The 22,822-nt window shown below is 51.2% G+C and overlaps 1 protein-coding gene across 2 annotated transcripts in view; it reads right to left on the bottom strand.

Annotated features, from left to right (window-relative positions):
• STXBP1 (syntaxin binding protein 1) overlaps positions 1–22,160 on the bottom strand; it is a 66,758-nt gene extending 44,598 nt beyond the window's left edge. The window contains exon 1 of one of the 2 annotated variants that reach the window (XM_073314007.1): positions 21,963–22,160. In XM_073314007.1, coding sequence (XP_073170108.1) covers positions 21,963–21,999 — 37 coding nt within the window. In that variant the 5' untranslated portion in view covers positions 22,000–22,160. The remainder of the gene's footprint in view (positions 1–21,962) is intronic. The other variant, XM_073314006.1, reaches the window with a different exon arrangement.
• Positions 22,161–22,822: the final 662 nt, after the last annotated feature.

Genomic DNA, 22,822 nt, shown 5'->3' with positions numbered 1-22,822 from the left:
TTTGATTTTATGGAAACATCTCAATCAAGCCAAGATTATTTCTTTTTTCAGAACTTAATTTCACAGGAAATTCCAATTTTTATTTTCTTTCCTTACATTTTGGAATTGAATTTCTTTCAAACTCACGGAATTTCCCACGAAATGGAAAATCTGGCAGTCACCCAGCTTGGGCCTCTCCCCTCTGAGTCCGGGGGGGCACTTTGCTACTGGAGGTGCCTTATTTCATATGAGACGGAAAACAGAGGCCCAGAACAAGAAGACTCTCCAAATCTGTCGTATAGCTTCTACCTCCCTGCACCCTTGAAATCTATGGGAGTTTTGGCACTCACGTCAATAAACCCTAACCTCCCCATCCAATTGCAGGTATAAAAGAGAATCTTTCACTTTGTGCCCTGCAGTGTTACTGTGACCGGCTAAACAGCTGCTTGGTTTTAGGTAGTGGCCCCAATAGATCATACCTGCTTTTGAGGTGCTTTGGCTTTCCGGTGCTATATAAGTGGAAGGCTAGAATCACAGAGATCTGTAAAAATATTCCACAATTCCCCACCGCAGTTGTAGTATTCATGTTGTAAAACACTGCATGGAATGACAATGGTATGGCAAATAAAGCCCGTTTTTAATGAATTATGATCATGTTTTATATGCATTCACAGCAATAAAGCAATAGGAAATGCTGGCTTTACTGATGCCAAGATCCCAGCGCTGCAGACTGCAATAGTCTATTTGATAGGACTTCTGAAACAATAAGTTTGGTGGCTGTTAGCGCTTGGGAAAGCATGGAACTCAGTGCTTTGGGTAATGCCAGATATAGCACGGTCATAAATTGTTCAAGTCACACAGACACCTGCCCATGTGCCTAAGTCCTGTCTTGCAGTATACCCTGCTGCCCCCACAATGGATCCACACACCCAGCTCTGTCACTGCATCAGCAGCCTGGATTTCTTTCCATCCCCGGCTATTCCGGCATTGGGCTTAGCCCTGAACAGAGTCATGTGGATTCATGCCATTCCGGAGAAGGGGATAGCAGCATGATCTAGTGGCTAGGTTGCTAGCCTGGGACTTGGGAGATGTGGGTACAAGTCGCTGCTCTGCCACAGACATCCTGTGTCACCTTCAGTTTGTTTCTTAGCCTATCTGTGCCTCAGTTCCCCATCTGTACAATGGGGACAATAGCCTTGCCCTACCTCCCTGGGGTTGTGAGGTGCTCAGATACTGTTGTCATGGGGGTCCAAGATGGAGAGATGTTCACTAATTACTACATGGAGACAGGAAAAGGTACTGCACTTATGAGACATGTTCAGTGTCAATCCAAGGCCCCAAGGCGGTGAATGAAACCGCCATGAAGTAAAGCCTACAGGCTCTCTGTGGAATTTCCCTCTGCTGATAGAAGGCCTGCAGTAAAAATTGGCTTCCCCTAATTAGTGGACTTAAATGTAGGCTGGATGCATTCAATATCTGCTTGTCTCTTCAGAAGCCTTTTCTGCCTGTGGGCTGGCCTGGGAAAACTCTCATCCCAGAAGTCATGGGGACTCTATACCCCAGGCCGCCTGGCTTTTTTGTGAGGGGGTAGAGGCTAGGGGGAATTTGTGTAAGCATCACACCATCTTCTAGGGGTCATGTCCAACTAGTGAGACAGGGGCCTTCCAAACCAAGCACCTGGATCAGGAGACCTGGCCAGCCCAGAGACGTATTTCTGCCCCATTGACAGGGGCTAACAATTTGTTATGACATCTCCAGGGACTCCCCTGGGCCCCAGGTTCAAACCCAGATCTTCTTTGCAGTGACTGAAAGTTACCCCCATCTAGTGACTGCCTGGTGGCTTACATGCAGTAAATTAGCGCTCCTCATCCAGTCTCTAGTGGGCAAGTGTCCACATCACTGAAAATGTGGCCCTAGTGGGCAGCTGAAGCAAGGAGGCCCAGAGCTGCCTGGGCCAGGTGGCTGAATAACCGCCTCACCCTTTTGATGTGCACCTATGACAATCCCCGGTACACACCATCCTGTTTCTGAAAGAGTTAATGGGAGTAAGCGAGGCCAATTTGCTCACCTGGCTGCACTTGGGGGCTGGGCCAGGCCCAATTAAGGCTAAACCCAGCTGGGGAGGAGCTGGGTGGTTGGTACAAAGCAAAAGGGGACTCCAGGGAGCAACCTAACTAGAGAGTGGAGAGACTGGGAGGGTGAAGGAGGATGTCTAGGGGAGAGTTGGCCCTGGGATCTGCTCCTGTATACAGAAGGCTAGGGGAGAGCTCTGATAAAAGGCCAGGACCTGGACTTCCGGGGAGAGAGCCGTGGGAGGTGTTCAGTGGAGGACAGCAAGGGAAACGTAAGAGGGATGAAAGGTCAAGCCAGAGGAGGGCTGAAGTTGGGTAGAGTTTGTACCTTTGCCTTGGGATTTACTGGGGGATTCCAGGGAAGAGCCCGGGCCCTGAGAGAAGGCTGAACTATAGAGGCTGCGGGTAGGAAGAGGTCCAGGGAGGCAGGAGCAAGGATACTGGCAGAGCAGACTGTGGCTGCTGGACTGAGACCTAGTGTAGTGGGAGGGCCTGGGTTCCCCTACATGGGGCCAGAGAGCGGGATAAGGACCACTGAACGCTCTGACCAAAGGGGTGAAATGGCCATGGGGCCCAGAGTTGGGTCCAAAGACCAGAGGTAGGGACATTGGACGCATGTTTTGGACTTTGTGACCTTGGAAGGGGTAGAACTAAATCACAGCCTGGCTGGAGGGCTGGGTCCCTAGAAGAGGCAGACTACCGTGGGATGACAGCAACCATCAGCGGGACGCTAGAATGGAAAGAGCAGCTGCTATGCCGCGCCCAGCCAGGAGGAGGGGCACCAGCCGTGAGTATGCTCTTCCACAAGGGATAAAATCCCGGACCTTCACTACCACAGTACAGGCTTCTGCCACTTGAGCTCAAGGAGTAACTCCATCAGCTGGTAGCAGTAGCAGGCCATCCTCCATGTGGACCAGCCATCGGTCATGACGCTTAGCCAGTGTGTTACCCGTGCTGTAGCTGTATTAGCCGGTGTGTTACCTGTGATGTATCTTTTCCTGTGGAGAAGTAGAGCACTCTCTGGGCTCCAGGGCTCTGAGCTCAGCAGATTTCATCAGGACTAACCTCAGCAGATTATTTACTTTTTAAGGCTCAGGTTACAAAAGACTTTGGAGATGGAAGTGCCTCAGTGGGAGAGCTTCTCAGGAGGACCCTTAGCTCTGGATGCCCCCCCCCCCCGCCTTTATCCACTGGATCAGCCATTGCAGCTCAGTCTCACAGGAAAGTCTGCTGGGCAAGCTCCGGCTGTCTGTGCTGCTGCAGGGCACAGCTGGGAACATCTCCTTAGGTCTAGTCACTCAGGCAGCGGGCTCTATGGTCCATGTACGACAAGCGCCTTCCCCAGAGTCACCTGGAGATGTCCCCTTCCCTGGGGGAGTCGGGCGCTGATAGCTGTACCCTGTGATGGGTTAGAGCCCATTCTCCCTCCTAAATGTTAAAGGCTGGATCTAGGCACGCATCAAACAACGTGCTGGAGACAGAACTGCACCAGGGATGCCTCCCCTTGGGGCCAGGCTGCTATGCTCTGGCTTCCCGAGCTCCTCGCAGAGTCTGGATGGGCAAATCTCGGCCTCTGAGCTCTCTGCAGTGGGAAAGGGATAGGGGCTCTCTTTCCCTGTTGGCACAGCCGTGAGGTATGTTTTACGGCCCTGGGACTGTCAAAGTCCATCCCCAGCAGAGTGCCTTCCGTTGAATAACACTGAGCTCCTGCAAAGGGCTTTCCTGCCCAGGGCAGGTGGGAATCTGGGCTATGTAGGGGACGGCACGCTACGGTTTGATATGCTAGCCGAAATAAATGCACTGATCCACAGGAGACTTCCTGCGTAATAAGCAGGGAGGGAGCTATCCCTGTACTTCACACTCTCTGCACCTCACCCATCCCTCTATGGCAAGAAAAGCCCTTCCCCTGGTCCCCAGCGTGAGAGGCAGAGATGGTACTAGACCCCAGTTCGCCTCCCTCTCACACGCACTTGCTGTTTATTACCTGGTGGTGAGCGTGCAGCAGGTCAGAGCGTATTGCCTCTTCCCAAGGAGCTGTAGGGGAATCTCTGCCCTTGAGGGCAGGAGCTGGGGGGTGGGGGAAGCACATTGCAATGCAGACCTCCCAACACTGTAATGTCCAAGCGACCGTGGCCTTTGGGGAAAATCACCTGCCCTGGCTTGTGACTATCAGAACTGTTGAATTGTGAAACGGGAGGGAAGGGTGGGGGGATCAGCAGTTTGAGTGACGTCCCAGTCAGGGGACAGACGTTCACAGACAAGCATTTCTAGCGCATGCCATCGCCTCCAATATATTTATGTCCCATTCATTTTTGGATCTTTCCCTTTAATACCAAACCCAGAAATAACAATGCCGTTTACAAAGCTACACACACACACGGCATAAACCGCTTCAAATGCAGTTAAAGGCACTTGATGTTAAAAAGCCTGATGAACTGTGTCAAAAGCCAAATATTTGGTATCCTTATCATGACCCACCCCACCCTAATACACCTGATCCAAGTGTGAAAGGGGGACAGGTCCTACCATGAAGCTGACAATAATAAAAACTGAACACATCCTGGGAACAACAATAACAATACCTAGCTCCTGCCCTCAGTAGATCCCAGAGCACTTTGCAAAGGGGGGGGGCACTATCACTATTTTACAGATGGGGAAACTGAGGCACAGAGCAGTAATGTGACTTGCCCAGCAGAGGAGTGGCAGACCTAGGAATAAATCCTGGTCTCCTCCGTCCTGGTCTCACGCTCCTTGCGCTCTGCTATATGGCTTCAATAGTATTTGCATATAAGCAGGGCTGGATAAGATGCAGTGGGTGCTTGTAGCGGGATGGTCACCCTGCTCTGGCTCAGAAGGGGTTAAAAGCCAGCCCTTGGGGAGGGCTGGGGCTGACAGCCAATCAGAGAAGGCTGGGAGGCAGCCAATCAGGGCCAGGCTGGGCCCTATAAAAGGGCTGCAGGGCCAGAAGGTAGGTAGTCTCTCTTTGGCAGGGGCAGGGGCAGGGGCAGGGGCAGGGGCAGGGGCAGGGGCAGGGGCAGGGGCAGGGGCAGGGGCAGGGGCAGGGGCAGGGGCAGCTGGTTTAACCCCTTTGCTGATGATGAGTGGCCAGTTCAGACTGCAGTTTGCCCCTGAGGGATGGGGCTAGATGAAGACTGGCAGTGGGTTGGTGTGGTGAGGTGGGATTGGGGTTCCTTGGGAGGACCCTGAGTGTGGGGGCACTGCTGTGGGGGAGTACTCCAGAGAAGGGGCACTGCAGGCCAGGGGGGACAAGGGGCCTACACTGATGCCAGTGGTAAGACAAGTAGTGACAGCAGGAGAGAGACTGGCCAGCAGCAGGCGCTCTGGAGCTGGAAGAGCTAATTCCCAGTGTAACCAGCAGGAGATGCCACAGCGGTGGGTCTCGCCTTGCTACAGTGCTCTGTGTGAGGGGAGAGGATTCCCTGGTTCTGCATGTTAGGCCTCTGGCTCCTGGATGGCTCTGTCCCTTGAATAGCAAAGAGGAAACCGGCTTCAATCTGTTTCCGTGGGGGAGGATCAGATGCTGCTGGGGACCCGGAAGTGCAGAACTGTTAGATGCGCTGCTAGCAGCAAGCAAGCTCAGCTACCCTGCCGGGGTGGATGATAGCAAAGGGCTGTGCAGCTGGGGAAAGGGACCCTTCGTGCTCATAGCTGGCTCTCTGCTAAGGAGCAAGGATGTGAGTATCAGGGGCCATGCTCTGCATTGGTGCAGGCGTAACTACCTTCGCCGCATTGGGCAAGGTCAATGGCTGGGCGAGGGTTAAAAAGGAGCTAGCCAGAGATCAAGCTGTAACAGGTTTCTCTGGGCGCTCCCAGCATGGGCGGGTTTGTTACGGGTCGGGGCAGCATGGCTTTCTGGGGGTACTGAGCGAGCCTGCAGGTCTGGATTGTGAGTGAGGCCAGGTCTGGAGGGCAGAGAGAGATCTAGAGCAGGAGGCGGAAGCATACTCAAGGTGGGGAGTCTCTGCCTTCTCAGCTGGGTCCCTCCTGGGGTTTTCCATCTCCTTCATACCCAAGATTCAAGGAGGTGCAACCTCTGCCCCCATGGGCCCAAAGTGGATAAAAAGTTCACAGAAATCTCTGCGAACCAGAGCCATGGAGCTAGGCTCAGAGAATCCATCTCAGGCACCTGTCTTTGCTGCAAGGATTTTCCAGCCAACCCAGTCGTGGGGCTGGGGGCTGCCTCAGCAGCAAGGACGGTAATAGCTGTGACCCATGCCTGCTCTAGAAGCAGGGGAGTTGCTGTCTAGGAGAAACCCCTTGGGCTTGGGCATTGGGACAGGCGTGTTGAAGCTAAGACCACAAACTGTTCCTCCTGCACCTGACCTGTGAGGAAAGGATGGTTTCCAGGTGACCCCCTGGCCATACTGTTTGCAACTCCAGCTAGCAGAATGGCTGAGGCGAAAGCAGAGAAAGACCGTGAGGTTTTCCAGATTTCTAGGCAAACGGATGCTTAGGAGGCCATGATCTGGGGTTTCCAAGGAGGTGAATTAACTATCGCTCCGTGGCTTCTGCACGGGATACGGCCACATCCTGTCTGAAGATGCCCCAGAACCCACGTGCCAGATCAGACTAATCAGTTCAAATATATATATTTGCAACCACCTTTTATTCAGATCTTTGTTGGGTTTACAGAGACGTAGGATAGTCCTGGGGTTAGGGTACTAGCCTGGGTTTGGGAGAGCCAGGTTCAAGTTCCTGTTCTGCCACAGACTGTGTGACCTTGACCAAGTCCCTTAGGGCCAGACTTTTAAAGGCGTATATAGGTGCCTAGATAAGCACTGGGCACTTGTGAACATCCCACTAGGCATTAGCCACCTGAATACCTGTACAAATCTGGCCCGACCTGGGGGTAAAGGGGATTTCCTTCTTCAATGGGTTCCAGATAAATCCAGCCTTATACAAACTGCCAGGGGAGAAATGTCTTCCCCCGTCACACATGCCATCTCCCTCTGGTCCAGAAACAATAACGCCCCCTCCCGGCACCAAGCTGAGTCATCCCTTCCCACCACCATTTCTCTGCCCCCGGTAGCATTGTGCGTGCTGCTGGGAAACACAAAGGGCAGATGTGTCTGAGGCAGGAGGCTGGAAATCAGCTTGGGGGCTTGGATCCAGTCTCTGTGCATGTGAGAGACAGCAGGGATTGTGGCTCATCTAAAAGGGGACATCTCATCTCCTTTACCCTCCCTCTCTTCCCCTGGGTGCCAAGGAGCTTGGCCGGTCTGAACCCAAACTCACTACTCCGGGACCCATCGCTGGCCCTAATGTTGCTGGGGCGCGAGGATGATCCTGTCCTTCAAAGGGCCGGCCTCCAACTATGACTCTCCTCTCCCTCTCACAAAGCAGCTGCTGCTGCAGCACTGGGCTGCAGTATTTTTCCCTGGCATTGCAGTGGCTCCCGGAGCAGGCGTCTGGCTGATGGCTGGGCTCCAGCTGTGTGGGCAGAGGCCTTGCCCAGCCTGCAGATGGAGTCAGCAGCGTCTTTCCCCTCCAAGAGCCCTCTCTCTGCCACACTGCGGCTGGGCACCTTCTCATGGTTGGGCTGGCAGATCGCACCAGGACTGAGGGGCTGCCACATGCTGGCACTGCCCAGGGCGTGGGGGGTGCTGGTAAGGGATCTGAGGTGGCACAAGACTGTCTTAGCAGTGATTCAGGCTCTGAGGAACCCTGTGCAAAGGACAGGGTCCCACGCACCTCACCTATGGCCAGGCCCATTTCTGCATACCCAAACCAACCCCTGCCTGCAGCCCCTTTCTCCTCCGACTGCAGCGGCTCTCACAGCTGGTGCCTGAGGAAACAGGCCAGACCTTGAACCTGGGATACAGCCGAGAGCCAGCAGAGCGGAGAATGCAGTGCCAGCAGCAGAGTAGCTGCCAGGTCCTGTGTGCAAGGGCCTCTGGCTCCCATGCGATAGTACCCAGGCCTGGGGATGCCAAGGCCACTACACCCCTGGCTGCTCCTGGGGTATTGTTGGGACTTGCTCGTCAGCGGCACCCTGCTCCTTGCAAGGGCTAAGGTGCATCGCCGTGTTTGGAGCTGGTTGATGGGAGGGTGCTGGAGAGGGGGATTGCTGGCATTCCTTATCCTCTGGCTCGGCGCTGCCTGGCAGGAGCCATTTTGACCCTCCTTTTGTCAGTGGTGCTCTAGGGTTGGCAAGAGCAGCCCCCTGAACGCACAGGTTTAGAGAGAACAAGCTGGCCAGGTGAGGGATTCTGGCTTTGCAGCCCCGGCAGAGTCCTCTCAGGGCAGCCACGCAGGTCCCCACTGCCAACCTGCCCCAGGCCCTGCAGGCTGTGGATGGGCGGCTGTCTCTGGCAGGTTAACTGCCAGCCTCAGTACCCTGCAGTCAGTTTCCTCCTCCTCCACCACCCCCAGCTCTGCAGCAAGCTGCAGTCTGTTTGATCCTGGGCTTCGAAGATCTGCCGTGAGCCATCCGAGTGGCGTCTGCCCGCAGTTCCATCAGATCCAATGCTACATCTCCTGCCCAGTGAGAGCTCTTGGTCAGAGGTTTAGGGCAGGCTCCATAAATTGCCTTTGCTGTCCACCAGTTCCTTAGTTAAGGGAGCTGTTAAAAGTGCGCCTCTGAGCTCTGGTAGGGCTGCTGAGCTGTTCAGTGCCCTCCCCTGGCTGCTGCATGGCCCCTGATAGAATGCACCTTTTTGCTTTATGCAGTCCATGGCACCAGAGCCGCTGCCCAAGCTCATAGCCCGCGTCTAGAACAACAATAGCAATGCCTAGCTCACCTGCAGCACTTTCCATCCACTGATCTCAAAGCGCGTTACCAAGGAGTTCAGTACCATTATCCCTGTTGTGCAGGTGGGGAAACTGAGGCACGGAGGTGCCATGACTTGCCCAAGCAGCGCTAGTCTGTTACACAAGCGGCTGAAAGCAGCTCACAGGTTTGGGCTGAGGCGATTTTGTTCAGATTTATTTACTCCTTGCCCGTTGTGGGGCTGAGCTAGCACCGGCCCTGCTGCACCAGATCAGCCCACTGAGATTTGCGACAGCCTCTGGTGCCAGCCAATACGAGCAGAGGATTTCTGAAGCCCAGTGTCTGCTTCAGAGGAAGGCAAAGAATCCATCGGCATTCTTCAGGGCAATTGTGGAATCTTCTGTAGAGAGGAGGCTGGAAACCCTTCCTGACCCCACAAACTATACCCTGAAGCATGAGATTTGTTTCAAATACCCATGTCTCTGGTACCTTAGAGGCAGAAGGCCAGTGCTCAAGTGCTTCAGTCTCCCTAGCAAGCCTGATGTCCAACATAACCAATGCTCTTGACGTGTGCATTTAAACACGGGGTGGGGTGGGGGAGGTGTTGTTTCTGGCACTTAGCGAGCAAGTCCTGACCACAGCTTGATGCCCATTGACTCACGGGCAGGATGACAGATTAGAGGGACAAGCAGACGGCTTTGATTTGGCATATCCAGTGTGGCCGTATGGAATGTCATTATGGCCCTCGCCTCTCAGGACCTCCACATCTCTGACCACAGGGAAATCGGCTGTCAAGGCAGCTGTCGGGTAAGGCCTGCAGCCAGTGCAAGTCAGAGGTTGGGGAGATGTAGGGTGGGGAACAGATGAGGCTGTAACGCAAGGGTCTGACTTCATCTGACAAAGATGCCTCTGCCCAGGGAGGCTGGCTGTGTGCCAAGTGATTTGGGTTAATTACAGCGATACCACCTCTGGGCTCCGTGCGCCATAGTGAGAGCAGGAAAGGGGTGATGAGTGGCAGAGGTGGGGTGCACTCAGCCTGCAAGGAGGCTGCCCCACTCTGTCTGAAAATCACTCAATGCTTCACAGAACAAGCCAGCCAACTGGTAAAGGGGCTGGTCCTCTCGTAGAGACCTCCCCCCCCGGCCTCAAATACAGCCTTGGTCAGACAGGCCACTTCCTGAAGGCTGGATGATCCTGGCCTGGGAATGAGGAATAAATTGATGCAGGCCATAGTGCAGCAAGCGGCATGCTGCCCCCGTGCACATGTGCTGCATGGGCAGGAGTCTGCAGCACTCAGAGTGAGAATTTTTATCCTCAAAGGAGCCCTGGATGTCTGAGTACCCCAAGCCCCCAATACGCTAGGCCTCCCCAAGTACTGCAGTACCCCAAAGCCCCCAGTACTACAATATCCCAGCCTCCCGGCCCCTCCAATACTGCCATACCTCAGCCCCCTCAGTACTGCAGTACCCAGATACCCGGCAGCAAACCCAAAAAATCCATAGCAATAGATCACATCCCTTGCACTGACTACAGCTGAGGCACACCCGGGGGAGATAATGGCAAAGGGTTTCAGGAGAATCCCTGAAGGGGAAGGAGAAGAATCAGAGAGTGGAGTTACTGGGAGGGACTGGCTGGATTCATTGCGGCGCTCGCTCCTGCCCTCCCTAGCCGCCCCCCGCTCCGGGAGTGCCCCACTTCCCGCACCGCATGTCTGCGAGGCGGGGAGTGGGTGGGACATGTCAACGCAGGTGACTGTGCCCCGCTGTGCCAGTGTCTGGATGAGAGACGTGTCCCGCTCCAGGGCCCAAAACACAAGAGAGGCAGAAATCGCACAGGAACAGAAAGGCGCAAAGCCATGGCTTCAGAACGCGAGCTGGAGAAGCAGCCCCGACCTCGGGGAGAAAGGAGAGAGACGTCACGCTAGTGGGCAGCCTGCCGCCGGTTCAGGGAGAGCAACCCTGCCAAAGACAGCGGCACCGCGGACGCCAGAGAGCCTTGTCCTGGAAACGCTGCACTCCTCTGGGCCCTGGACACCCTGCCTCATTTTGAAATTCTGGCCACCCTGGTCCAGCTTGCCGTGCCCACTAGGTCCGACTGGGCTGAAGCCGTGTGTGTGGTGGGGGGAGGAGGGGGCACAGTAGATGCATGCAGAGAGCAAAGGTGGATGCATGGGGGAGATGTGCCAGGCTTAGGGATAGGGTGGGGGCGCTGTCTGGCCCCAGGGTGAGATACGGGCAGGGTAGATCAGGACGGAGCGCAGAACAACTGGAGGAAGGTGGGGACCGCTCAGCTAACAGCACTCCTGCAGGGCCTGTGCAGCAGCCATAGCGCATACAAACTCCAAAAACTCTAGTAGCTCCAGCGAGCTGGAGCCAGACTTGGCTAGAGGATACTCGGTCCCAAGGGGACCTGGATTCATGAGTGGGACCCCTAGGCATTATCACAATACAAATAATGAAGAATTGTAGGGTCTGAAATGGGGGGGGGGGGGCTTGGACTCTTGAACCCTTCCGCCAACCCCTCGACTGGGAGAAGCCATCTCACCTGGGACAACATGCTACGCTTGTTACTCAGTTAACCCTTTCAGCAGCCACAACCACTCCCTCCCCACCGACTAGTGCATCCTGGGACCCAGCCCGGGGACTGACTGTGCTTTTCTGAAACGGGGTCCAGTATGGGCTCCGCGGCTCTCCTGCAGGGTGGGGAAGCAGCAAAACGAGGAGCTCTGATGAACTTCCTGTCTGGAAGGCCAGCAGCGTGCTGCCCGCGTGTGTCTATTAATGACTCTAATGGAACTACTCTGTATTTACACCATTGTAACCAAAAGAAAAATCAAGCCTATTCGCTTTAATATTAGACAGATGGGTTGGACAGGGTGTACCAGCCATTTACGGCCCTCTACTGGAGGTCCTGCTGCCTTGGCCCCCTAAGAAGCTGTCCTTTTGGAAGAGAAAAGCAGCAAATTCTAGCCCTCCAGGAGTTGCCTGGAAAGGCCTCCCAGGATCAGCTGCTGGTGGAACCAGTGAGATTTGGTCTTTCAATGGCTAGAGGGCCTGGAGTACGCACAGGCCAATGAGGGGCCAGCAGGCCAGATAAAAAGAGTTGGCTGCTACTATCTAAAGCAGTTCTACAAGAGGCTGGGACAGGGCGGGAAGACTCTCCCTGTCTTAACCCAAGAAACCTGGACCAGAGAAGGACTGTTAATAAGTACTTTAATGCCCAAGTGGCCATCTTGAGGTAAGTGTTAATTTATTTTCTGTAAAATTAAGGTGAGCTTGTTCTATTGGATGCCTCAGGTGAGCCTGTGACAGTCAGATATAACTACGGTCATGAAAAAATGTGTTTGGTGGCCATTTCATCCCACAAGACCAGATGTTATCATCATATGCATGCTTGTATGGCCTCACCACTTTGGGTCTGTTATCCTCAGGCTAAGCTGCTCTTACATTTCTATTTCTATTTTTACTAAGAATGAGGGGAAAAAGCAAACTGCTACAATTTCACTTCTGTAGCTTCTAGAAAAAAATGCAATTCAAATGGCTACGGGGGAGTATTCCTCCTCTGTTCTTGATTACCCTTTTTATTGATAGTCTTCACCACTCTTGAGGGATAAGGTCTTAAATAAGTGATGGGGACAAATCTTAGGGCTACAGCCAGCTCATTAGATATCTTGCATGTATCTTCCAATCCATCATTCTTCTGAATTAATTTGCCTCTCTGGGTGATTTGCATGGCACTAAAGTGACTGACCGGCTAATTTAAAAGTTAGCAATGAGGTGGCCTATAAGAAATAAAACTTGTATGTCACCTTGGGAGGCAATGTGTTTTATTTATAACCGAGCAAAAGCAGAGCAATCTTTCACGGAGCCTTTCAAACGAGTACAGTTTGCTTGACATAGGGTCTGATCCACCCGTCATTAGCATCAATGGCAAATCTCCAGTTGACATTGATGGTGCAATAGTGGAACTGTAAGAAAAGTGGGCTAAATACCTCACACAAGGGTAGCACTGTAGCACTTCAGTGTAGATACTGCCTACACCGATGGGAGGGGTCCTCCAGTCAGCATAGTTAACCCATTTCCCTGAGAAGCAGTACCTAAGGCGATTGAATAATTCTTCTGGCTATACCGGGAGTTAGGTTGGCTTAACAATATCTCACAGGGGTGTGGATTTTTCACACCCAAGAGAGACATAGATATGCTAATGCAAATTCCCAGTGTAGACCAGATCTCAGTTAAGCCATATTAACTCTAGGGCAGGTCATAGGTATAACCAAAGGCAAAATTTGCTTCAATATGTCTAATTTTACATCTACAGCTGTCCTATACATGTGATCATGCTACAGAAATAACCTGAAGCCCATAAGGAAATTAATGGCATGTAAATACATTGCCAAGGGGAGTTGTAAACCAGCATGCATATTTAATAGGACTGGTAACATAAGAGCAACCTGACTGGCTGATGAAGAATATGACTGGGAGGATATTGCCAGTTTAGCTACCCAACACTGGCTGTTAACCAATGGGAAAGACTCACTAGGCAAACAAACAGCAACACATTTCACAAGAGCAGTAATACACTTCAAGATGAGCAGCAAAAAGGGATACCTGTTCTCAGCTGGCTGAAGGTACTTGGCCTTCAGCCTCAGGTCTTACAAAGAACCAGTGATGGTGTGGGTATCTCGTGTAACATGCATATGTTGTGATGTGATACAGCTCCCACTTTTCAGATACAGCTCCCACTATCTAAGATGTGGCCCCGCACTATTGTAGTATCTGAACACCCCATAGTCACTACTGTATTTATCCTCACTACACCCCTGTCAGGCAGGGCAGTGCTGTTATCCCCATTGTACAGATGGGGAACTGAGGCACAGAGAGACTAGTGACTGTGACACTAAGCACCTCTGTATTCACACCCTACACACTATTGTAGTAATCTTTGTACAAAACACACCTTGTGAAGTATCATTTGAAAACTAATAATTCCATGATCATTAATATTCTTGTGTGATGTATATAAGCATTGGATATTAAGAGTAATGGATATGTGCTAGAATTATGACTCAAGTGTGTTTAACCCAGGCATGCCAGGGGAGCTAGTAAACAGGTCTGCCTTAGACAAAGGAACATGTTTTCCCCACCTGGGAGTTATTTCCAAAGCTCTCTGAAAGACAAGAAGAATGTATTTACATATCATGTAAACAGTCCCATCAAGCTAACAAGAGGTGGAGGCAAACCTCACACTAACCTCACGATGGCAGTTGTCTGTCAGTCTCCAATGAAATTAAGCAACGTGCAACTAGAAACAATAGAAGCTCCATTTACATAGAGGACCAGCATGGGGATGGGAAGCCCACAGGAAGGGAAAAACCAGCATGAGATCATCCTGCCTCTTGAAACAGTCATTGAACTTTGGACGATATAAGCAAGGAGAGAAGCCATCTTCGGCATCCAGCCCTAGCCAGACACAATGGAACAGAGCTCTTGCAAGCCAAGAAAGATGTGTCCTTCAACTAAATCGGGGGGCAGGGGGTTAAGGTCTCTGGAAATTGAATATAGGTGAGAAACCATCTTTCACCAAGCCTGTACCTTGCTAGATTAAGTTTTAGAGCTTTAGATGTGTGTTATCACTTTTATTTGCTTGTAATCCTTTCTAACATCATTCCTTTTACTTGGCATCACTTAACCTATGTTCTAGAGTTGTTAATTTTGTTTTACTATTAATCTAAACCACTAGTGCTGTGTTGGAATTAAAGTGACTCTTCATTTCAGTTAATGTGGCAAGCTAGTGGGTTTTGTGTGTTTTAGAGGAACAAATGAACCTTATGATTTCTCTGCACTGTCCAGGAGAGAGCTGGACATTGCAGACCACATGGTTTTGAAGAAATCCAGGACTTGGAGTGTGCTGGGGTCACCTTGCTGGTTGTAACCCAGGCTGGTGCAAGCCAGAGTGTGATAGTGGGGTGTTGCCAGCAGGCTGCTGGTGTGTTGCTGGACCAGGGCTGTAGTTCTACAAAGACACTCGGGGTACGACCTGCATACTTGTTGCTGACTATGCTCCCAACTACCAGGCTAGCGCCCCTGTCACTGGATTACCCTTCCTTTCTAGGGCCTGATTTTCCCAGGGCAGCTGCTCTGCACTTCTGAAAGTCAGGCCTCTAACATAGTGCCACCTGGGACCCCAAATCACTAGTCACTTCTGAAAAGCTGGTGACAATCTCTACAGCAACACCTGCCCTAGGACCACGTCCAATACCAACTCCTAGCTTAATGTATGTCCAGCACAAATTTGTTCAATCTTTACTTAAAGACCCACTTTGAGTTGACAACTGATTTTTGCTGGTCCATTCACTGATTGCTTATGAGGGGCTCCACTGTGTCCATTCAGCCACACGTAATCTATTATACCATTTACATGCACTAGAAATTGGCTCAATGCATGTTCTCTAGGCCTAAAATGATTATTCCCTAAGCATGCCCATCACTGTAAAGCAGGCTTCATTGACTTAGGAACAGTGGGGAGGCAGTCACTTGGTTCAATGCACAGATAAGACCTCATTCTTAAAAGCAGGGCCCAGCCCTGCAACATTTACTCAACCAAAGAAGCCTCCATAAGTGTTGAAGAATCAGGCCCAATGCCCTTAAACAGAAGGACTTATTCTGTTTTTAAAGATTCCTTTAGGGCACGGTCACAGAGATGCGAGCTCCAGGGTGCCACATGTGTACTATTAAACATGACTACCAAGTGTACAGAGATAGCAGGAGGTAGCCCATAACCTCTCTCCCTGAGCTCAGCAACAGAATTCTGATCAAGGTCAAGGGGAGCAGGAGCAGTTTTTCCAACCACCTGGAGAGTTGCCCCTCCTGGTTACTCAATCTGAAGGGTTGCATTGCAGGGATGCAGGACCACAAATTTTACCGCCACCAGGAGTTCCTTAATGCTCCTGCGGCACTGCGTGGAAGGGCAGATTTTCAAAAGCACTCAGCATATTGAGAGTGGCGCACTTTAAGAAATCTGCCTGAAATCATGGGCACTTGGAAGTCTGATTGGAAGGGTTAGTTGCAGACTCCCTCATCACCCACAATGAAGTCGTCTTGGTTTTGTTTGTGCTGGTCTGAAACAGGACGTGCATCTTTCTGCCCAAATGCCAAAACCTAGGGAAAACTTTGTGTAAGTACTGTAGGAGGGAGTGGATCGTTAGGGAGATGCAGAGCTCTCTTTTTAAACTACAGTTTGGGCGGGGGGGGCAGAATAAAAAGGAAAATTAAACCCAAAAAAGGCTTATATATTATGATGAAATGTCAGATTGCATTGTTGGAAGCTATCACTCTAGCCATAATTTCCTTTGTTATATCTAATTTATTTGGGGAGGGGGAGCTCAGACAAATGCATAATCTTTGCATTCAGTAACACCTCAGCCGTGATACTTTAAGGGCTGGTTCTCCCCTGCCTTGCACCTTGGGTGGTCAATGAGCCTGTGCAAGTGGGTGTTGAAGGCTAAGAAATCAGAATCCTCCATTCATGCTGGTAGCAAGATGCCACATGCTCTCGCACAGGTATAAGGCCCAGATCCTCAAAGATATTTAGGCACCTGACTCCCAATGATTTCCGTGGACATTAGAAGCCTTGAGCATCTGGGCCTAAATAACTACCCAAGGGGCAAGGCAGTGAAGAATCAGCCCATTCGACACTATTCAGGCCAGCTTTTCAAGAGGGCTCAGTTCCAATGTACCCAGCATGCTGAGCGCTTTTAAAAATCTGTCCCACGGGGGTGAGTTGTGGATGGCCTGCCAGCCCTGGGCACTTGATCATTTGTGTGACTATAAGAAGAGTTTCTAGGATTGTGTAGATGTACGTGAAGAGAAGGAGAGTGTGTATGCATTCTAAAAAAACGAATACGAAGCTAAGGTTTGTTAATTCTTTTACAAATCCCAACATGCGAGAGTTCGGCATCCTTCAGCACCATTAGCGTGAGCACCCTGTACCTCTTGTATATATTTGCGGCTTTCACTTGAAAATCATGAACAGTGATGAAGTCAGACATCTAACAAGGAAGCTAAAATAGGGGATGCTCCATATGGGCAGCATGGTTTCAGGTACCTTGATGGAGATTTCCCAAGCAACTCAGTGGATTCTTGACACACGGCTCCCATTCATTCTAATAATAAAGATGTCTACTATATTCCTTTATAGTGTCTCTTTAAACAAAGGCTGTTGTAACAATGGTTTTGTTTCTGATATGTACAGGGCAAGGGTTTGTAAACTTGTCAGAGTCCTAAATCATTTTTAAAGGGTCTAAATGCCCTAAACTGTTTGCAGATTTAAGTCCTTCACTTTGCGGTGCGACACAAGAGTTCATTTCTTTTAAAAGAAACAGTAATAATAAATAGGAAATTAAATTCAAAGAGGAGAAAGAGAATCCTAGGCGTGTGCAATGGCTGAGGGCAATGGACCTGGCACAGTGTTTACAGCCTGCTCGCCTTTAGCTGCACTGTTTACAAACCCATAACCAGCCTGCTCTCCTTTAGCTACACTTTAACCCATAACCGCTTCACTGAAGCAATGGGGCTCCGTGTGGGAAAGCTCTATGAACTCAGCAGAGGAACAAGTTGACAATCCAACCCAGCTGGCCTAGGAGAGGTGCAAAAAGAAGCAGACTGGCCAAGGGAGGAAGAAAATAGCCTTAGGACCTAGTTGGGGAGGAGATGACCAGAGATGCTCATTACTCTGCCCTGTATTCCAGGCCCATTGTATTCAGGGACACAAAGGCCGAGATCAAAGTACAGGAACTCCTCACTTAAAGTCGTCCCAGTTAACACTGTTTCGTTGCTGATCAGTTAGGGAACATGCTCGTTTAAAGTTGTGCAATGCTCCCTTCTAACGTGGTTTGGCAGCCACCTGCTTTGTCCACTGCTTGCAGGAAGAGCAGCCCATTGGAGCGAGCTGGAATCCCCCAGTAAATCCCAAGGCAAAGGTACAAACTCTACCCCAACTCATCTGCTCTGCACCCTGACACACTCCTGCCTGCTTAGCACATCTCCTTCTACTTGTTGGAAGGCCAACGTGGTTTAAAAACAATCACGCCAGCTCCACTAGGCACCACAGTTGGCTTTTAAAAGATAGGGACAAACCTGGGTCAAACAGGGCAGCTGGCAAATACGGTAACTTCATCTCCTGCCCCCCCCCCCCCAGCCTCCTCCTGCCCAAAAAAGGGTGGACCGGAGTTTCATGAAATGGTGATAGAAAGGGCTGGGAATCAGGGTTTAACCGTCACTGTCCTCAGATACGCTGGAGAGATTTTACTCAGAATTTACAAGACGCCTGTGGGCAGAGGCCAGACCTGGAAAGTTTCATCCAGGAATGTGACTTTTTTTTTTTTCTGGGGAGAATTATGAGACTTTTTTGCAACCGCATGGGCTGCACGGTGTTTGCTCTCAAACGCAACACCGGGTGGGTGGAAGGGGTGACTGGAAGGGGTGACGTACTGGATGGAATGGCCCCAGAAAAGGTATCATCATGACAAGAGTTGGCTGCGAATTCAGAGGCAAGTCTACAAAGTTATCACCAAGGGCTAGAGGGGAGCCAGGCCCGGTGCCTTTCTTTGAAGAGTGGGACCATGTAAAAGAGGGAGCCATGGCAGGATGATGCTCCGTTGCCTTCTCCACTCAAGAGGTAACCCCGTCTGTGCACAGGATCAGTGGGTGGCCTCGGGATCAGGACAACTGTTCTCCATGGCATCATCATCACCACCACCACCACCGCCAGAAAAACCTCCTGGACATCCCAGCCCACAATAATCTTCATAGTCAGCATTACCTTGCACAGTGTGGGCAACTGCCCAGTGAACCCATGGGAAAAGGTGGGCAGGGCCAGTGAGGAAGTCCTGCAGGAACCACTCTGGTCAGGAGGCCATGAGGAAGCACAGGACTCCCACGCAGATAGCTGGGACCTATGGTCAGGGGATGAGCTCCACCTCCCAGATAGGACAATTCCAAGGAAATGGAGAGCAAACTCTCTCCAAGGCCTTGATCCTACAACGAAAGCTCTCTGTAGGCAGAATCCCAAGCCCCAATGAAGCCAACAGGGGTCAGATTACATGGAGCTCTCTGGACAATCACAGTCCAAATTACCTGTGTCCTATGCAGCATTTCCCTGCCCAGGGAGAGAATCTAGCGTGAGTATTATAGATACTCTTATATTAGAGGGATACCCAGCTACTGGTTATCTTACAGATTAAAAAAGCTCTTTTGAGGGAAGAACAGCAGATCGAGGGACGTGATCGTTCCCTTCTATTCAACATTGGTGAGGCCTCATCTGGAGTACTGTGTCCAGTTTTGGGCCCCACACTACAAGAAGGATGTGGAAAAATTGGAAAGAGTCCAGCGGAGGGCAACAAAAATTATTAGGGGACTGGAACACATGACTTATGAGGAGATGCTGAGGGAACTGGGGATGTTTAGTCTTCAGAAGAGAAGAATGAGGGGGGATTTGATAGTTGCTTTCAACTACCTGATAGGGAGTTCCAAAGAGGATGGCTCTAGACTGTTCTCAGTGGTAGAAGAGGACAGGACAAGGAGTAATGGTCTCAAGTTGCAGTGGGGGAGATTTAGGTTGGATATTAGGAAAAACTTTTTCACTAGGAGGGTGGTGAAACACTGGAATGCGTTACCTAGGGAGGTGGTAGAATCTCCTTCCCTAGAAGTTTTTAAGGTCAGGCTTGACAAAGCCCTGGCTGGGATGATTTAGTCGGGGATCGGTCCTGCTTTGAGCAGGGGGTTGGACTAGATGACCTCCTGAGGTCTCTTCCAACCCTGATATTCTGTGATTCTGTGAACAGTGCAGTTTGTTATAAGACTCCTGAAGGCTAGAGTTTTGCCTTCAGTCAGATGCCCATCATGGTGGTTAGAACAAGACAGTGTGTGTGACTTGTGATGGTTAATGTTGTCATAGAATATCAGGGTTGGAAGGGACCTCAGGAGGTCATCTAGTCCAACCCCCTGCTCAAAGCAGCACCAATCCCCAATTTTTGTCCCAGATCCCTAAATGGCCCCCTCAAGGATTGAACTCACAACCTTGGGTTTAGCAGGCCAATGCTATTGTATTCAAGCAAAGAAAGAAAATATGTGAAAAGTCCACATCACTAGCTTCCAGCTACTGGTCTTTGTTCAAGGAATGGAAGGTTTAGAAGATACATTTAGATTGTAGCCTTTGGGGGTTTTGACTGAGGAAGGAGGGTCGGATGAGACCTTTAGCTTTTCCAAGTAATGCTCTTCAGGAACGCAGCGATACATTGTGCATCCTATCGGTTTCATAACCTACTTTTCACACGTTAGAGAGTGAAAGAGGACAATCTAGTGCCAGAGAATTAAATGCAGCAAAACATTTTAAATTCCACCTCACCCCCCTCCAGGATTATCTTGCAGCACTAGAACCAAAGGATTTTCTCCCCCCTGACGGAGTTCACCGAGCCACAGCTGAGCTGTAGGGTTTTGGAAAATAAAGCAGAGCGAGACTGGTGCAGAGCTGTCTGTTAGCTCTCTGGGTAGGTGATTTCTTGGAACAAAGCAGGACATAAATCTAATGGGATCATCCCACCAAACAGTCACACCACCGCACTTCAGCCGCACCATCTGCAGCCTGGAGCCGAGGCTGTGGTGTGGAGGATTGTTAAATAAGACCCTGCCTTCTTAATGCACAAAGCTCCAGGAGCGCTTTCTTGGTAGCCAGAGCTATTCGAATCGACATGTATTTCTCCCATTCCCACTGCTAAGCACACACACACACACAAAAAATTGAACGATGACTTTTTAAGGCAACATTTTGCCTAGTTTCCATTTAAATAACTAATACAAGGTTAATTAATTTAAAGAGAGTGAAGGATTTACATGATTCATGGCAGAGGGGACTCAGAGGAAGTTGTTACCATTTTATACCGTTTTTGTTGTTAGTTGTTTAGGCATAAAAGTTTCTCGATTAGATTATTATGGCACGAGGAATGCAGGCACTCTGTACAGGAACTCCCCACTTGCCCAGCTGCATACACTCCAAAAATAAGAACCCCTTATTTAGATACTAAGAATAACACCATGGGGGGGGAGAATCATAGATTCCCCCCTCGGCCCCCCAGCTAGAGAAGATATCAACCGTGAGCCAAAAACAGCACCTTGGATTCATACACAAGAGCTTATGCCCCCCCAATCAGAGCAACTGCACAAAGAAATACCCTGGTTGCCAAAGTGCCCAGCTCAAAGCCCAGAGAAGAGTCGGCCTTTATCTGAACCATTTCTTTGGGTAGCTTGAACAGCTTCCACCACCTTGGGGGCATGTTCCTGATGGGAAGGGAAAGCTGGGTGCTGCTTGCACGGTATGATTTGATTTTGGGGGTGGGAGCAGGGAGTCCAGAAGGCTTTGCCCTGACACTGCAGGACCTGGCGTAGCAGCAAGGGCTGTCTGTGCCTGCGCAAAATAACGCTGCCAATGTCGGCGAAGGAGCCGGTAATTTTGTGTTTATTTATTATTGGCCCAGGCAGAGATCACTCCTCCTTCTCCCCCCCCACCCCCGCCCTCCCATGCCCGGAGGCTCTGGGGAATCATCTGGGATGTATTTATTAATTATTATTAATGATGATCATTCCTATGATTATTTATTGGGATAATCAGGCGACCGCTGCCTGCTGGACAAAGCCACTAGGACCCAGAGCCTGGGGAAACGGCTCAGCTTGCTGTCCCTTTCCATCTCCCTCCCCCAGCACTGCAGAAAAATCCCAACCGCCCCCCTCCCTCAATCAAACAATGGCAACACCCCCCCCATACACCCCCATTTCCCCATGTGTTTCTCCAGTTTCCTCTGGTTTGATTCCCCTGCCCCCTTTATCTCCCCCCACCACCCGCCACCCCCAGCTGGCCGTTGATCCTGACTGCAAGGGTCCGGATTGCGCATCTGCAATTCCAAACCCGCCCCCACTTTCTATTTTCTCCTGCAAAAGATTACCAAGACTCTGGTCCGTTTCCCCATCAGATCCTGCCCCCCCCCGCCCGCCACCCACATCCAAACAGAGCCCATCTAACCTCCCAGATCTCCCCCCCCCCCACCCATCCAGCCTCCACCCGCACAGCCCGGGGAAGGGAGGGGAGCGATCAGAAGGGGAAATAGACCCACAAGAGAAGCATCCTCTTACTTTCTCCAACCACAGCCTTGAGCCCAATGGGTGCCATGATGCCCTGGTGCCTTTCGGGGGGTGGGTGGGTGGGGGGCTCGTCTCCCCCTTTTCCTGCTGCTCTCTGGTTTGTACAAATCCGCTCGCCCGGGCTGTGCGCTCAGCTGCCTGCGCAGGAGGGGGAGACCGGGAAGCTGGAGATGGGCCTGGGGGGGGGGGAGCGGGGGGGGGGGCTGATGCTGATGATGGGGAAGAGGAGGTGATGGTGCTCCACGACGTCACCGCTTCGCAGACCAATCGCCTCGGCGGGCTGGTGCCTCCATCACGGGGCTGCGGTGCAGCCCACTGGCCACCTGGGCGAGGGAGGGGGCGCAGCAGCGGGCCCCCCCCCCGGGACAGAGAGAGACCCCTCCAGCCGCCGGCGGGCTCTGATCCTGCGCACACAGCAGGGTGCTGGGGGGGGGGATATGTCCGTCTAGGAACAGCCTAGCATCAGCCGCAGTGCTCGCCCTCCCTGCCACTCACCAGGGCTGTATGCTGGGGGGGTGAAGAGCTTGGGTCCAATTCCTCCCGTGGGAAACCCGACTGCAGTGCCTGGCCTTACACCAGGGCCGGATTGGCAGCCCCTGAGCACAGAGCCTGGTCAGAAAGCATTGCCTGAATCAAAGCAACCCCTGTGCTTTTACAACCAGCTGCTATTCCCCTGCCTGTGTGTTTATTCGTTGCTCAGCCTTGCATTGTTTATTTGAATGGAAACGTTGCAAACTGTAGCTTTGAAAATTCAATGTTTAACTGTAATATTTTATTATTGTTTTTTGCGTATCTGAGCGGGGAGGGGAATGGGAATGGGAGAAATGAAAGTAGATTCAAATACCTCTGGC

The sequence above is a fragment of the Lepidochelys kempii genome, chromosome 16, assembly GCF_965140265.1.
Source record: "Lepidochelys kempii isolate rLepKem1 chromosome 16, rLepKem1.hap2, whole genome shotgun sequence".
Classification (NCBI taxonomy): domain Eukaryota; kingdom Metazoa; phylum Chordata; order Testudines; family Cheloniidae; genus Lepidochelys; species Lepidochelys kempii.
This window is presented reverse-complemented; position numbering and strand designations above follow the sequence as displayed.